This window comes from Rhinoraja longicauda, chromosome 35 (genome assembly GCF_053455715.1).
Source record: "Rhinoraja longicauda isolate Sanriku21f chromosome 35, sRhiLon1.1, whole genome shotgun sequence".
Taxonomy (NCBI): domain Eukaryota; kingdom Metazoa; phylum Chordata; class Chondrichthyes; order Rajiformes; family Arhynchobatidae; genus Rhinoraja; species Rhinoraja longicauda.
Window position 1 is genome coordinate 14,957,395 of NC_135987.1, and position 18,087 is coordinate 14,975,481.

Consider the following 18,087-nt stretch of genomic DNA (forward strand, 5'->3'; position numbering starts at 1 on the left):
CGAACAGGTTTGTAGGTTAATTGGCTTTTGATTGGCGTGTAAATTGTCCCTAGTGCGTGTAGGATAGTTAAAGTGTGGGGATCGCTGGTCGGTGCGGACTCAGTGCCTGTTTCCGTGCTGTATCACTAAACTAAACTAAACTAATGTCCTCATTCCACTATATAAGATGTCAAAGGGTGTCTCTATTTCTTCTTTCACCGATCTGTTACACTTTTCCGTAATTCAAAGTTCGACAAATTTGTCCATCTCTCTCTTTTTCTCTCTCGCTCTCTCACTCTATCGCTCTCTCTTTCTCTATCTGCAACTCTCTCTCCCCACATTCGATTTAATATCTTCTTTCTCCCATTCTTTCTATTTTCCTTTAATTTCATTCTCCTTTCTCTATTCTCGTTTACCATCTTCGCCCCATTTTTTAATCAGAATTTCTTCCTGTCTTTATTCGTTCTTTTCTTTCTTCTTTTCCCGCACTCTTTCCTAATCTCTTCTTTCCCTGCCCAATGGTGCAGACTTAGAACAGTGGCCTCACAGTGCCAGAGACCCTGGTTCGATCCTAACCTCGGGTGCTGTGTGTGGAGATTGTATGTTCTACCTGTAACCACGTAGGTTTTTACTGGGTACTCACGTTTCCTCAAAGACGTGCGGGTTTGTAGGTTAAATGCTCTCTGTAAGTTGCTCCATGTGTAAGGGGCGGATGCGAAACTGGGATAACGTAGAACTAGTATGATCGTTGGTCAGCATGGACATCGTGGGCCAAAGGGCCTGTTTTCATTCTGCATCTTTCAGTCAGCCATCGGTCAGTCTACAGATAAATGGCTTTGTTGTGTGTTTAATTGTCTCACTGATTCTGCTCGTTGGTTCTGTCCAATGTAGGTACTGGTTGGAGTCCGTGTCCTGGATGTTAACGATAACGATCCCGTGCTCCAGAACATTCCACGGAACTGCACCATCAGTGAAAACACTGCTGCGTCCACAAGTGTAGCCAGGGTCCAAGCCACCGACATTGACAGCGGCCGCAACGCCCTGCTCACCTTTCACATCTCTGCGGGAAACAACGACAACACCTTTTATATCAATGAAACAGTTAAGTCAATTATTGCCGTGGATACGGGCGGCACGGTGGCGCAGCGGTAGAGTTGCTGCTTTACAGCGAATGCAGCGCCGGAGACACAGGTTCGATCCTGACTACGGGTGCTGCACTGTAAGGAGTTTGTACGTTCTCCCCGTGACCTGCGTGGGTTTTCTCCGAGATCTTCGGTTTCCTCCCACACTCCAAAGACGTACAGGTATGTAGGTTAATTGGCTGGGTAAATGTAAAAATTGTCCCTAGTGGGTGTAGGATAGTGTTAATGTGCGGAGATCACTGGGCGGCACGGACTTGGAGAGCCGAAAAGGCCTGTTTCCGGCTGTAGATATATGATATGATGATATGATATCGCATGGAGTCACACAGCGTGGAAACAGGCCCTTCAGCCCAACTTGCCCGCATCGACCAACATGTCCCATCTACTAGTCCCACCTGCCCGCATTTGGCCCATATCCCTCCAAACCTGTCCTATCCATGCACCTGTCTAATTGCTTGCAATAGTCCCTGCCTCAACTCCCACCTCTGGCAGCTCGATTTATACACCCACCACTCTTTGTGTGAAAATGTTACCCCTCAGATTCCTGTAAAATCTTTTCCCCCCCTCACCTTAAACCTATGTCCTCTGCTTCTCGATTCCCCCACTCAGGGCAACTCTGTGCATCTATCCAACCTTTTCCTCTAATGATTTTATACACCGTCCACCTGATTGATTCCTCTCATGAATTTATACACTATTCTTCTCATTATTTTATACACTGTATCTATACTGAATTATATTGCATGATTTATATTAATAGTTAAAACACACACATGCTTCTCGTTCACCACTCACTTGCTGATCTGGTCAATCAACTTTAGTTCCCGGTCCAAAGTGGCACATCACCATGACCAAAACCGTGTACAGTTTTGGTCTCCTAATCTGAGGAAAGACATTCTAGCCTTAGAGGGAGTACAGAGAAGGTTCACCAGATTGATCCCTGGGATGGCAGGACTTTCATATGAAGAAAGACTGGATAGACTAGGCTTATACTCGCTGGAATTCAGAAGACTGAGGGGGGATCTTATTGAAACATATAAAATTCTTAAAGGGTTGGAGAGGCTAGATGCGGGAAGATTGTTCCCGATGTTGGGGCAGTCCAGAACCAGGGGTCACAGCTTAAGGATAAGGGGGAAGTCTTTTAGGACCAAGATGAGAAAACATTTCTTCACACAGAGAGTGGTGAGTCTGTGGAATTCTCTGCCACAGAAGGTAGTTGAGGCCAGTTCATTGGCTATATTTAAGAGGGAGTTAGATGTGGCCCTTGTGGCGAAAGGGATCAGGGGGTATGGAGAGAAGGCAGGTACAGGTTACTGAGCTGGATGATCAGCCATGATCATATTGAATGGCGGTGCAGGCTCGAAGGGCTGAATTGCCTACTCCTGCACCTATTTTCTATGTTTCTAAACCCCTCCTGGTGCCACCAGCCAAGCCCCATCTTCCATTGCTCCAGTCATGGCCTGATTGCTCATGGGCCATGCTGCTGGCTCCATTCTCGTCACCCAGTGCCCTCTTCTCGTGGGAGCCCAGTTCCAGGTATTTTGACGTGGCCCAGTGCTGTGTAAAGATCTGTCCAAGGCACCTGGTTACACCCACACAACGACTCTGTCACAGTGAGGCCCCTGCTCCCAGCCTCATCTTTTGAATTCTTCACATGTCAGGCAGCATCTGTAGAGTCAGAAGCCGTGGTTAATGGCCTTTCTTCATGACCTGTTTCCTTTCAGAACTGCTCTTTGATGAACAGCGGTGATAGACACAAAATGCTGGAGTAACTCTCAGTGGGACAGGCAGCATCTCTGGATAGAAGGAATGGGTGACGTTTCGGGTCGAGACCCTTCTAGGGTCTCGACCCGAAACGTCACCCATTCCTTCTATCCAGAGATGTTGCCTGTGCCGCTGAGTTACTCCAGCATTTTGTATCTATCATTGGTGCCAACTAGCATCTGCAGTTCCTTCCTACACTCTGATGAACAGTCTCTGATCTAAAACATCAAATCTGCTTCTCTTGATATATAGATGCCACCTTGCACTGTTAAACCTTCCCCTCATTTTCCACCGGCCACAGTATTTTGCTCTAGGCTAGTTTTGTTTCTTCACTCGTCTTACTATCTCCTGTGACTAACCTTTCAGATCGGTGTCATCTACGTCAACCGACCCCTGGATAGGGAGCAGATTGCTGAGTATCGGCTGACGATCACCGTGAAGGACAGCCCCGAAAACCCAAGACATGCTCGAAGAGTAATTATGTTAAACGTTATTAATATGTTGTCCAAAAGTCTATAATATGCTCTTCTCATTTAGAAGTACATCAAAGATGCTGTCTATATACTAAAACTCTCGTTTGTTTGTGCCTGGACTACAGCCAAAACGGTATACGATAGCGTAACTATTTAAGGCCGGTGGTCCCATTGGTGCCAATGGAAGAAGTTTCAGTGAAATTGTTGTTATATTTTTAAAGTTATTCACATTTTAAAGTTGAAATTTATCTCCTAGGGGGGGGAGGGAGGGAGGGGGGAGGAGGGAGGTTGAGGGGGATGGAGTGGGGGGAGGGGAAGGGTGGAGGGAGGGAGGTTGAGGGGGATGGAGTGGGGTAGGGGGTGTGGAGGGGGAGGGGTGGAAGAGGGAGAGGGGAGGGGGAGGGGGGAGGAGAGGGTGCTGCACCAATGCTGGAGAGGTTTGGGCCCAACGGGTCCACTTGGTCTGGTATACCTTAATCACAATGATAGATTTATTTATTCATAATGTTTACATGGAATCTTAACAAATTAGTTCTCATTCTCAACGGTCTCGCCACGTCCTTGTAAAGATTTGTCCATCACGCATTTGTCGAACTTCCTTGTAACAGTTATGGTTGAGTCTCGTTTGGCTGCACACTCCGTCAGCAGGTCCCAGACCACAACTTGCGCAGTCAAAAGAAAATCACTTCATCAGCCTATTTTGCCTGAAACAGTACCAAAGATTCAAGGAAACAACTTGATGAAGAGCTAGAAATATATTCAGAAGGAAGTTAAAGTATAAGAGAGTTTTGGAAATGTAGTTAATGAAAGATTTAAAAAGATTAAAGATTGGGGCCAAAATAATGTGCGTGGATCTCTGGTCGGCACGGACCTGTTGGCCGAAGGGCCTGTTTTTGCGCAGTATCTCCAAACTAAACTAAACTAAATTACTTCCATTGATCAGGTACCAGAATTAAATTGGGATTTTCGTACCAGCTGTTCCAAGGTGTGAAGAGAGTATAAATGTTTTTGAAGTGGACTTATTAGAATTGGCAGCTCAAGATTTTACGGGTAATAAAACCTATGTGCATAGATTGAATTAAAATGCTGATCAATGGTGATACAATTGAATGGCAGAACATGCCCAAGTGCCAGAGAGATCATGTGTAGGAAAGAACTGCAGATGCTGGTTTAAATCGAAGGTAGACACAAAATGCTGGAGGAATTCAGTGGGACAGGCAGCATCTCTGGATAGAGTCTGAAGAAAGATCTCGAGCTAAAAAGTCACCCATTCCTTCTATCCAGAGATGCTGCCTGCCCCGCTGAGTTACTCCAGTATTTTGTGTCTATCTTTGGCAGGGAGATCACCTCAGCTCAGATTTTACGAGAGTGTTTCAACTTGTGGTTACATTGTGTTTCAGTCAGACTTTACACAGTACAGTGGCACAGCTGGTCGAGTTTCTGCCTCATAATCCTGACCTCCGCTGTTGTCTGTGTGGAGTTTGCTGGTTCTCACTTTGGGTTTTGCCAGGTGCTCTGGTTTCCTCTGACATCCAAAAGATGAGTGGATCGACAGATTAACTGGCCATTGATAGGAATGTAGGGACAAAAGATTGCAGGGAAAGTTAGTGGGGGAATAGGATTGCTGGCATGGACTCAATAGACTGCATTGTCTCCAGTGCCCTGAGGTAATATAAAATAAAATCAATGGGGTATTACTCTTTTAAACTGATTGCAGTAAATCTACTCTGAGTCACTTAATTTTGAATGGTGGTTTTTGTAAATATTTCTGATATTTCTGGGGAAGGATCCTGTGTTGTCATGAACTGGAGGTGTATGAGACTGCAATACACATGGATGACAGTGGCTCATGAAGGCAGAAGATAAAAGATAAGTAGAAACATAGAAAATAGGTGCAGGAGTCAACCATTCGGCCCTTCGAGCCAGCCTAACTCTTTAAGAAACATAGAAAATAGGAGAAGGCCATTTGGTCCTTTGAGCCAGCACCGCCATTCAATATGATCATGGCTGATCATCCAAAATCAGTACCCCGTTCCTGCTTTCTCCCCATATCCCTTGAGCTAAATCTAACTCTCTCTTGAATACATCCAGTGAATTGGCCTCCACTGCCTTCTGCGGCAGAGAATTCCACAGATTCACAACTCTCTGGGTGAAGACGTTTTTCCTCACCTCAGTCCGAAATGGCCTAATCATTATTCTTGAAATAGATAAGTGGACATATAGATAGAGAGGTATAAGAAAATAACTGCAGATGCTGGTACAAATCGATTTATTCACAAAATGCTGGAGTAACTCAGCAGGTCAGGCAGCATCTCGGGAGAGAAGGAATGGGTGACGTTTCGGGTCGAGACGTCTGAAGAAGGGTCTCGACCCGAAACGTCACCCATTCTTTCTCTCCCGAGATGCTGCCTGACCTGCTGAGTTACTCCAGCATTTTGTGAATAAATAGATAGAGAGGTAGGTAGATAGAGACATAGGTGGGTAGATAGATGTGTAGACAGAAAGATGTGGACAGATAGATAAGTAGATAGATAGATACATTTTAAAAAGTGTGTGAATGGGTGATCGGTGGTCCGAAAGGCTTGTTTCCATGCTGTATCTTTCAATCAATCCATCAAACAATAGGTTGCGTGCAAGAGGATGTTTTTCCCTGGCTGAACCATCTGGAATCTGTGATCACTATCGCAGAATAAGGGACGGATCTAGTAGAATTGAACTAAGGATAAATTCCTTCACCCGGAGGCTGCAGAATCTGTGAAATTCTGTAACTAGTGCACGATGGAATCTCAGTCATTATGTTCAATCAGGCGAATCACAGGATTATGGCAACAGTGACAGGAGATAAGCCGTGGTGTTGAATGACGGCACATACAGCAGATATGCAGGGAATAGAAGGATTCGGAGTATGTGCATGTTTGGCACAGACATTGTGGGCCGAAGGGCCTGATCCTGTGCTATACTATACTGTTCTATAACGGAACAGGCTCATAAGGCCTGGTGGGCTTCTTATCTTAACTTCCATGTTCTTACCAATGTAATAATAATAATAACTTATAGTATAAGAAGATAACTGCAGATGCTGGTACAAATAGAAGGTATTTATTCACAAAATGCTGGAGTAACTCAGCAGGTCAGGCAGCATCTCGGGAGAGAAGGAATGGGTGAAGTTTCGGGTCGAGACCCTTCTTCAGTCAGGCAGCATCTCGGGAGAGAAGGAATGGGTGACGTTTCGGGTCGAGACCCTTCTTCAGACTGAAGAAGGGTCTTGACCCGAAACGTCACCCATTCCTTCTCTCCCGAGATGCTGCCTGACCTGCCGAGTTACTCCAGCATTTTGTGAATAATAATAACTTTATTTACATAGCACTTTTCATGCAATTGAATGCAGCCCAAAGTGCTTTCCACAAAAACAAACATATGTCTAAACAAAAATACAATTTAAAACAGTAACGACATAGGCTGTTAATAGCATACAAAGCACAGATTTATATAAAAAAATTTAAATGTAAAATTGTAAAATTGAGAGTATAAAATGACAAACGAAAGTTAAAAGCTTGATTAAAAAGATATGTTTACATCTGCCGTTTAAAAATGCCAACTGACTGTGCGTCTATCATAACCCTGGTTGGGTATTCCACAGCTTGGGGGCGTAATTGAAAAAGGCTGCTCTACCATTTTTTTATTGCTGTGGCGTTGAGTGTCCAACAAGCCAGCATCAGCAGACCTGAACGCTCGAGTAGGGGCAGGCAGAAGGAGGGACTCTGTAAGATGCCCTCCCAAGCCATTTTGGGCTTTGTAGACTTGCTGTGCTAGCAATGTTTAGTGAGGGATAAATAGAAACACTGAAAATAGGTGCCATTCAGCCCTTCGAGCCAGCACCGCCATTCATTGTGATCATGGCTGATCATCCACAATCAGTAACCTGTGCACAACTTCTCCCCATATCCCCTGATTCCACTAGCCCCCGGGGCTCTATCTAACTCTCACTTAAATTCTTCCAGTGACTTGGCCTACACTGCCCTCCGTGGCAGAGAATTCCCCAATCAATACCCCGTGCCTGCCTTCTCCCCATATCCCTTGATTCCACTAGCCCCTAGAACTCTATCTAACTCTTAAATCCATCCAGTGATTTGGCTTCCACTGCCCTCTGTGGCAAAGCATTCCACAAATTCACAACTCTCTGGGTGAAAAAGTTCCTTCTCACCTCAGTTTTAAATGGCCTCCCCTTTATTCTAAGACTGTGACCCCTGGTTCTGGACTCCTGCCAACATTGGGAACATTTTTCCTGCATCTAGCTTGTCCAGTCCTTTTATAATTTTATATGTCTCTATAAGATCCCCTCTCATCCTTCTAAACTCCAGTGAATAAAGCCCCTAGTCTTTTCAATCTTTCCTCATATGACAGTCCCGCCATCCCAGGGATCAATCCCAAACAAATACTGGCCAGGATGCCAGCACTTTTGTTGCCCTCTCAACTTGCCCAACAAACCATTCACTTCAAGGTTAAAAATGCTGGCCTTGCTGACAATCCCCTCAACCCATGGATGAATGAATGTCCTTAAAATGTCCATGAGCTGTGGGGGTCAGGATATTGATGCTGTTTGATTATAGACAATAGACAATAGGTGCAGGAGTAGGCCATTCGGCCCTTCGAGCCAGCACCGCCATTCAATGTGATCATGGCTGATCATTCTCAATCAGTACCCCGTTCCTGCCTTCTCCCCATACCCCCTGACTCCGTTATCCTTAAGAGCTCTATCTAGCTCTCTCTTGAATGCATTCAGAGAATTGTCCTCCACTGCCTTCTGAGGCAGAGTATTCCACAGATTCACAACTCTCTGACTGAAAAAGTTTTTCCTCATCTCCGTTCTAAATGGCCTACCCCTTATTCTTAAACTGTGGCCCCTGGTTCTGGACTCCCCCAACATTGGGAACATGTTTCTTGCCTCTAACGTGTCCAACCCCTTAATAATCTTATATGTTTCGATAAGATCCCCTCTCATCCTTCTAAATTCCAGTGTATGCTCTTCCCTTAACAAAAGCCGTCGTTTTTCACCCCACCTGGTCCTCCAACTATAAACCTACTTCTAGTCCAGACCTTGTTTTCAGTCTTCTCTTGGGTGCAGCTGTTAGAAGATGGAGATGATGTAGAGACACAGAGGACTTTAGGATGGAAATGCCAGGGCGGTCGGAAGACAAATGTGCCCCATCTATGATAAAAGCCCAGTGTGGGTGAATGTGTTATAAAGCCATCCTTTCAACCAAATCAGAGGATATTTCTGTCCTTCTAATGAAGTCTGTGTGCTCAGAGTGTTGTCTCTGTCTTACCAGGATTCCGATTTGCTGACAATTACCATCTCAGATGAAAATGATAACAGACCCGTATTTACCCAAACTTCTTACCAAGCTGAAATTTCTGAGAATCTAGAAGCAGGTAAGTCTTTATTTTTTTTTTAAAACGGACTAAATTTTCAATATTCAACTCTTCTCGCTCGGCAACTTTGCCAAACACCAACTTGCATCGTTGTAGCGCCTTAAGAGCACAGCCACCAGTGTATAAGGGGGAAAGGTGACCACTGTGCAAGATTCTCATTGTCGCCATGTTTACAGGACTCTTGTCAGCAAGTCCATATGTCAGTTGCGTGAACTCAGTGGTCCGAAGGGTCTGTTTCCACACTGTATTTCTAAATACTTTTAAAAACTGGTATGATGTTATTTGAGGTGTTGACATTGGCTGCAAGGTAGAGTGTCGTATTTGCATTACAGGTGCTCCCCAGGTTACGATGCTTCGACTTGCGATAGTTCGCCTTTGCGATGGTGCAAACGACAGCGACCCATAGCGAGCCGCCATTCGCTTCCGGGCACGTGATCGCGCGTTTTCAATGCATTTTGACTTACAATATTTTCGGTTTCCAATGGGTTTCTCGGAACGAAACCCCATCATAAGCCGAGGAGTACCTGTATATTTAATAGACGCTCTGGGGGCAAATGTTTACATTACTGAATGGACAATCCAGAGACCCACAAAGTGGCTGTGCAAAGGATTTTCAACTTGCTGGCTTTTGCAGTACAAACACAGGGAGGCACAGTGGCTCAGCGGTAGAGCGGCAACCTCATAGCACCAGAGACACGGGTTCGATCCTGACCATGGGCGCTTGTCTTAACGGAGTTTGTACCTTCTCCCTGTAACCGCATGGATTTTCTCCCCGTGTTCCAGTTTCCTTCCACATTCCAAAGAGGTGCAGGTTTGTAGGTTAATTGGCTTCTGTAAATTGTCCCTAGTGTACAGGATGCAAAAGTAGATGAGAAAATGGGATAACCTAGAACTAGTGTGAACGAATGATCATTAGTTTGCGTGGACTCAGTGGGCCGAAGGGCATGTTTCCACCCTGTGTCTCTAAAAACTAAAAAAGATACTAGTGCAATGTTATCTGAGGTATTAATAATATTGGCTGCAGAATATTACAGATCATCCCAAGTACTACTTAACATGGCACTTCATCTGAAAGAGTTCAGCTAGTACTGCAGCCAAAGAACGTGTTGAAAAGTCAGAGACAATTTTATTTTCCTTTAGTCTGCCTCCATCTATCATCTATCCTTATCCACCTCTCCCTCTACCCTGCCTGACTCATTCTGTCTGTTTTTGTTCACCCTTCCGCGATGCGTCAATCACCTCTGGCTCCTGTGTGACTACTCTCACTATCCCCTGTACGAGCAATCTCCTCTCTCAGTCCCAATGCAGGGTTTTGACCTGAAGCATCGACAATTCTGTTACCCCCACAGATGCTGCTCGGCCAGCTGAGGTTCCCCCAGCAATTTGTCTCTTGTATTGAAACATTGATCGATTCCTCAAATCAAGCCGTTTGTCACCACCAGTACCTTAAGTGTGATTTTGATGAGCTGCAGAGTTCTCTCCAGTGTGCTAAACAAATACGAGTCCCTCAGCTGCATTAAAGTGTGTGCGCTCCGTCAGAGCCAAACATATAGAAGCCAAGCCTTTTGAATCTACACCCTCCTGACTGAGAGACAATAATGCTTCTCAAAACGTTAGGGGATCTTAAAGTGTAGGATGGAACTGCAGATGCCTTGGTTTACACCAAAATGCTGGAGTAACTCAGCGGGACAGGCAGCATCTCTGGAGGGAAATGATGGGTGACGTTTCAGGTCTGAGGAAATTTCTCGACCCGAAACTTCACCCATTCCTTCTCTCCAGAGATGCCGCCTATCCCGCTGAGTTACTACGGTATTTTGTGGGATCCCAGCATTAATAATAATAATAATAATATGCCTTTATTGTCATTCAAAATGAATTGAACGGAAATCATTTGCCACTCAGCCACAACAGTACAGAGTAAAAGACACAAGACACACAATTTTAACACAAACATCCATCACAGTGATTCCTCCAGACACCCCCTCACTGTGATGGAAGGCAAGAAAATTCTTCTCTCTTCTCCCACGGACAGATAGTTCGACTTCTGCCGAGGCGACCGAGGCTCCCGACTCGCGCAGCCCCCGCAGGGAGATGGAAAGTCCCGCGGCCGAGCCACGCCGGGCGATGGAAAGCCCCGCGGCCGAGCCGTGCTGGGCGATGGAAAGCCCCGCGGCCGAGCCGTGCCGGGCGATGGAAAGTCCCACGTCCGAGCTGTACCGGGCCATTCTGTGGGATCATAATAGTTCGTTTAGTTTATTGTCATGTTGAATAATACTCTGCCATGTAAGAAAGCCAAGGAACCTGATACATTTAAGCCAATGATACTATAACAGTTCCCCCTTTGTCGGAGCTGTTACTGGCAGAGCATTGCTGCATCATTTTCCCGCTTCCAACAGTGAATACCTGGTACAATTAATAACTGCTTTGGAATCTTGCTTGGTTCAGAAGTTACACGTCCTTTTGTTCCTGAAGAATGTGTATCGCGGATACTTTCGTTATTTGTGCAGAAGTCACGGAGTGACGGAGTTTGAGTGAAACCAAGGCATCTGACCTCATTGTCAATGTAACAGGTGCGCAAATCACCCTGATGAATGGGCCCATTCTAGCCTTCGACCGTGACGAAGGGCCAAACACTGTGGTGAGTTACCGACTGCTGGGGAACAGGACTGACCTCCTCACTGTCAACAGGAACACGGGTGAGTTATGTCCCTTCAGTCCCACGGAATAGGAAAGCAAGGCTTGTGCCCCGGTCCTTCATACATCCTCCAGAAAATGTCCTCAGATGTCAGATCCAAACTGATTTTCTAAGGCCCACTGATTGCTGAGCTGACAAATGTCGCTGCCATTTTACTTGCAGGGAGCAGTGAGACAAGAGGCCAATTAATCTCTCGCTGGCATTATTGACTGGGGAAGGGCCAAACAGTTCAATCTTGTGTTTAATAAAATCGGAGAAATTCACAACACAGAGGGATCTCATAGTGTCCATGCCGACTGAAGAGGAACAGTATAGGCCAATCCCACTTGGTCCAAAGAATGGCCTTGTCCTAAAATGTCACCATTCTATGCTCTCCAGAGATGCTGCCTGGCCTGCTGAGTAACTCCAGCGCTTACAGCATATCATGAGCTCTTCTGAGTTTGCTTTAACTACAGAAAGTGTTTCCACCTCCACCACCTCACCACTCAATAGACAATAGACAATAGGTGCAGGAGTAGGCCATTCGGCCCTTCGAGCCAGCACCGCCATTCAATGTGATCATGGCTGATCATTCTCAATCAGTACCCCGTTCCTGCCTTCTCCCCATACCCCCTGACTCCGCTATCCTTAAGAGCTCTATCTAGCTCTCTCTTGAATGTATTCAGAGAATTGGCCTCCACTGCCCTCTGAGGCAGAGAATTCCACAGATTCACAACTCTCTGACTAAAAAAGGTTTTCCTCATCTCTGTTCTAAATGGCCTACCCCTTATTCTTAAACTGTGGCCCCTGGTTCTGGACTCCCCCAACTCCTCCTTGGCTGATAGTTTGTCCTCATCTGCCCCTTCTACCATTTGTCTCAAGAGTATGCCCAATCCCTGCCAAGGCAAGTGAATCCTCCCATTCACGCTGCCCGGGGCAGCACGGTGGCACAGCGGTAGAGCTGCTGCCTGACAGTGCCAGAGACCCAGGTTCGATCCTGACAATGGATGCTGCCTCTACGGAGTTTGTACATTCTCCCTCTGACCACGTGAGTTTTGTTTTCGGTCTTACACATGTCTGGATTAAATTCCATCTGCCGCCATTCACACAACTTCCAAGCTGATCTATGTCCCACAGTCTTCTTGAACACCCTTCTTCACCAACTACGACACTACCGATTTTCATGTCATTTACAAACTTACACATCATATGCCCGACATCTCATCCAAATAATTTATATATATATCACAAATAATAAAGATCCCAGCGTTGATTCCTGTGGTACATCACTGGCTACAGACATCGAGCCAGAAACACACTCATCTACCATCTCCCTCTCCCTTCTATCCTAAACCATATCCAGTTTATTAATGCATCTCTAATCCCTGGTGCCTTGATCTTATGGACAAGCCTCCTTAGTGGGATTTTGTTCCTCCACAGTCAGTAGAACTCCCTATCAACTGTCAGCAGAACTCCCTATCAAAATGACAACTCCCTATCTACACTAGTCCCACCTGCCTGCATTTGGCCCATGTCCTTCTAAACCTGTCCTATCCATGTACTTGTCTAATTGTTTCTTAAAAGTCGCAATAGTTCCTGCCTCAACTACCCCCTCTGGCAGCTCGTTCCGTACACCCTTAGAGTGAAAAAGTTACCCCTCAGGTTCCTGTTAAACCTTTTCCCCATCACCTTAAACCTATGTCTTTTGGTTCTCGGTTCCCCTCCTCTGGGCGAGAGACTGTTCTTAGATACTAAACTGCTCAGATTATTTTAATGACTCTTGTCTTTGCAATTTTTTTTAGGGATGGTTTCTATGACACCAGGAAAGACAATCGACAGGGAATCTTTGCCCAGTGCTCACCTGGAGTTCACCTTGATAGCAGAAGACATTGGCCTGCTGAGAAGTGAAGCTGGCCTCGTAGTAACGGTCCTGGACCAAAATGACAACGCACCACTCTTCACCCCGACTGCACTAACAGTACATGTTCGGGAAAACAGTCCCTCAGGTGAGAAAAACTTACTGCACTTCAATGTCTGAGAGTCAGAGAGTTGTAAATCTGTGGAATTCTCTGCCTCAGAAGGCAGTGGAGGCCAATTCTCTGAATGCATTCAAGAGAGAGCTAGATAGAGCTCTTAAGGATAGCGGAGTCAGGGGGTATGGGGAGAAAGTAGGAACGGGGTACTGATTGAGAATGATCAGCCATGATCACAGTGAATGGCGGTGCTGGCTCGAAGGGCCGAATGGCCTACTCCTGCACCTATTGTCTATTAATGTCAAAGAATTGCTAATGGCCATGCCAGACACTTGGCACAGGTCAGATACCATGGAAGGAATGTGTTAGAATTCTGAAAGGTTCCATGATTAGGTAGACACAAAATACTGGAGCAACTCAGCAGGTCAGGCAGCATCTCTGGAGAGAAGGAATGGGTGACGTTTCGGGTCGAGTCCCTTCTTCCGACTAGGTCCATGATTAGGTTTTAGGTTTAGGTCTAATATTGTCACATGTACTGAGGTAAAGTGAAAAGCTTTGATTTGCATGCTATCCTAACTGATGAGATACACTACACACCATTCCTTCTCTCCAGAGATGCTGCCTGACCCGCTGAGTTACTCCAGCATTTTGTGTCTACCCATGATACATGAATATAATCGGGTCAAATTCAAGTGCGATAGGCGGGGCAAAGGGGAAGATGCAGAGTATAGTTCTCAGTGTCAGTTCCAGAGACAAAGTCCAATGTTCACAATGGGGTAGAGGTGAGAAGTAGGACGTCGAAGGTGGTTATCTCTGGACTGCTACCGGTACCTCGTGCTGGTGAGGCCAGGAACAGAGAGATAGAGGGTATGAATTTATGGCTGAGGGGCTGGTGCAGAGAGCAGGGATTTAGATTTCTGGACCACTGGGATCTCTTCTGGGCTAGGGGTGACTTGTACAAAAGGGACGGGTTGCATCTTAACAGCAGGGGGACAAACATTCTGGCAGGCAGGTTTGCTAGTGTGACACCTGTGGCTTTAAACTAAGTAGTGGGGGGGAGGGGTTAACAAATTGTGAATATGAAGATGAGGTCAAAGGGAATACAGGAGATATTGCAAAAGACTCTCGGAAGAATGGGAACAGAAGTTCTAGAGCGGAAAAGAAATTAAGGGCAGGGCCAATTGTGAACGATGTGAGAGAGGAGGTAAATACAGAAGTTAAAGTGTTGTACTTAAATGCGCGTAGTATAAAAAATAAAGTGGATGAGCTTGAGGCTCAGTTAGTCATGGGCAAGTATGATGTTGTAGGGATCACTGAGACATGGTTACAAGAGGACCAGGGCTGGGAACTGAATATTCAGGGGTACACAACGTATAGAAAAGACAGACAGGTGGGCAGAGGGGGTGGGGTTGCTCTGATGGTAAGGAATGATATTCATTCCCTTGCAAGGGGTGACATAGAATCAGGAGATGTTGAATCAGTATGGATAGAAATGAGAAATTGTAAGGGTAAAAAGACCCTAATGGGAGTTATCTATAGGCCCCCAAACAGTAGCCTCGACATAGGGTGCAAGTTGAATCAGGAGATAAAATTGGCGTGTCAAAAATGTAATGCTACGGTGGTTATGGGAGATTTCAACATGCAGGTAGACTGGGAAAATCAGGTTGGAAATGGACCCCAGGAAAGAGAGTTTGTAGAGTGCCTTCGAGATGGATTCTTAGAACAGCTTGTACTGGAGCCTACCAGGGAGAAGGCAATTCTGGATTTAGTGTTGTGTAATGATCCTGATCTGATAAGGGGACTAGAGGTAAAAGAGCCATTAGGAGGCAGTGATCACAACATGATAAGTTTTACTCTGCAAATGGAAAGGCAGAAGGGAAAATCGGAAGTGTCCGTATTACAGTATAGCAAAGGGGATTACAGAGGCATGAGGCGGGAGCTGGCCAAAATTGATTGGAAGGAGGCCCTAGCAGGGAAGACGGTAGAACAGCAATGGCAGGTATTCCTGGGAATAATGCAGAGGTTGCAGGATCAATTTATTCCAAAGAGGTGGAAAGACTCTAAGGGGAGTAAGAGACACCTGTGGCTGACGAGGGAAGTCAGGGACAGCATAAAAATTAAGGAGAGGAAGTATAACATAGCAAAGAAGAGTGGGAAGACAGAGGATTGGGACTCTTTTAAAGAGCAACAAAAGTTAACTAAAAAGGCAATACGGGGAGAAAAGATGAGGTACAAGGGTAAACTAGCCAATAATATAAAGGAGGATAGCAAAAGTTTTTTTAGGTACGTGAAGAGGAAAAAAATAGTCAAGGCAAATGTGGGTCCCTTGAAGACAGAAGCAGGGGAATTTATTATGGGGAACAAAGAAATGGCAGACGAGTTAAACCGTTACTTTGGATCTGTCTTCACTGAGGAAGATACACACAATCTCCCAAATGTTCTAGGGGCCGGAGAACCTAGAGTGATGGAGGAACTGAAGGAAATCCACATTAGGCAGGAAATGGTTTTGGGTAGACTGATGGGACTGAAGGCTGATAAATCCCCAGGGCCTGATGGTCTGCATCCCAGAGTACTTAAGGAGGTGGCTCTAGAAATAGTGGAAGCATTGGAGATCATTTTTCAATGTTCTATAGATTCAGGATCAGTTCCTGTGGATTGGAGGATAGCAAATGTTATCCCACTTTTTAAGAAAGGAGGGAGAGAGAAAACGGGTAATTATAGACCAGTTAGTCTGACATCAGTGGTGGGGAAGATGCTGGAGTCAATTATAAAAGACGAAATTGCTGAGCATTTGGATAGCAGTAACGGGATCATTCCGAGTCAGCATGGATTTACGAAGGGGAAATCATGCTTGACAAATCTACTGGAATTTTTTGAGGATGTAACTAGGAAAATTGACAAGGGAGAGTCAGTGGATGTGGTGTACCTCGACTTTCAGAAAGCCTTCGACAAGGTCCCACATAGGAGATTAGTGGGCAAAATTAGGGCACATGGTATTGGGGGTAGGGTACTGACATGGATAGAAAATTGGTTGACAGACAGAAAGCAAAGAGTGGGGATAAATGGGTCCCTTTCGGAATGGCAGGCAGTGACCAGTGGGGTACCGCAAGGTTCGGTGCTGGGACCCCAGCTATTTACGATATACATTAATGACTTAGACGAAGGGATTAAAAGTACCATTAGCAAATTTGCAGATGATACTAAGTTGGGGGGTAGTGTGAATTGTGAGGAAGATGCAATAACGCTGCAGGGTGACTTGGACAGGTTGTGTGAGTGGGCGGATACATGGCAGATGCAGTTTAATGTAGGTAAGTGTGAGGTTATTCACTTTGGAAGTAAGAATAGAAAGGCAGATTATTATCTGAATGGTGTCAAGTTAGGAGGAGGGGGAGTTCAACGAGATCTGGGTGTCCTAGTGCATCAGTCAATGAAAGGAAGCATGCAGGTTCAGCAGGCAGTGAAGAAAGCCAATGGAATGTTGGCCTTCGTAACAAGAGGAGTTGAGTATAGGAGCAAAGAGGTCCTTCTACAGTTGTACCGGGCCCTGGTGAGACCGCACCTGGAGTACTGTGTGCAGTTTTGGTCTCCAAATTTGAGGAAGGATATTCTTGCTATGGAGGGCGTGCAGCGTAGGTTCACTAGGTTAATTCCCGGAATGGCGGGACTGTCGTATGTTGAAAGGCTGGAGCGATTGGGCTTGTATACACTGGAATTTAGAAGGATGAGGGGGGATCTTATTGAAACATATAAGATAATTAGGGGATTGGACACATTAGAGGCAGATAACATGTTCCCAATGTTGGGGGAGTCCAGAACAAGGGGCCACAGTTTGAGAATAAGGGGTAGGCCATTTAGAACGGAGATGAGGAAGAACTTTTTCAGTCAGAGGGTGGTGAAGGTGTGGAATTCTCTGCCTCAGAAGGCAGTGGAGGCCAGTTCGTTGGATGCTTTCAAGAGAGAGCTGGATAGAGCTCTTAAGGATAGCGGAGTGAGGGGGTATGGGGAGAAGGCAGGAACGGGGTACTGATTGAGAGTGATCAGCCATGATCGCATTGAATGGCGGTGCTGGCTCGAAGGGCTGAATGGCCTACTCCTGCACCTATTGTCTATTGTCTATTGTCTATTGAATCAGGCAGTACCCGAGCTTATGGAAGGACCGTTCAGATAACAGAAGGGAAGAAGCAGTCCCTGTATCTGGTGGCACCCACCTTCAAGCTTCTGTACCAGGTATTTCTGCTATAAAGCTGCATCCTAAGAAACCTTGTGTTATACAAAATCTTGTTATAAAAAGAGTTGTGTCAATGGGGGAAGAGGTTTCAGACTCGGAATAACAAAGTTATTTTTCCTGCAGGATTTTAAAAAAAAACTTTTTAATGGCCGTAAGTCTATTTTGTTACTGCAACCTAAAAAAAAGCTAATGGCTGCATTATACATAGTTTAATGGTGTTCATCAGTCACATATCCACTCGAGGAAACACGAGCAAAACTACCTGTACTAAGTTGGAAACTATTTGAGGACAAAGGGGAAGGGTCTATCTCTATCCTTGGGCGTGGATGTCAATGAGTGTTTCTTTGGCACAGCTCAAAGACTGCAGGTGAGAGAAGGTTTTCCCACTGTAGTTTGTCACCCTCCTTTGATGCGAGGTCAT

The 18,087-nt window shown here is 45.6% G+C and overlaps 1 protein-coding gene across 1 annotated transcript in view; it reads left to right on the forward strand.

The window, feature by feature from the left end:
- The window catches only part of cdh23 (cadherin-related 23), a 694,191-nt gene that overhangs the window by 624,123 nt on the left and 51,981 nt on the right, over nt 1–18,087 (forward strand). The window contains exons 41-45 of the mRNA XM_078428607.1: nt 871–1,080; nt 3,252–3,359; nt 8,689–8,791; nt 11,362–11,487; nt 13,268–13,471. Coding sequence (XP_078284733.1) covers nt 871–1,080; nt 3,252–3,359; nt 8,689–8,791; nt 11,362–11,487; nt 13,268–13,471 — 751 coding nt within the window. The remainder of the gene's footprint in view (nt 1–870; nt 1,081–3,251; nt 3,360–8,688; nt 8,792–11,361; nt 11,488–13,267; nt 13,472–18,087) is intronic.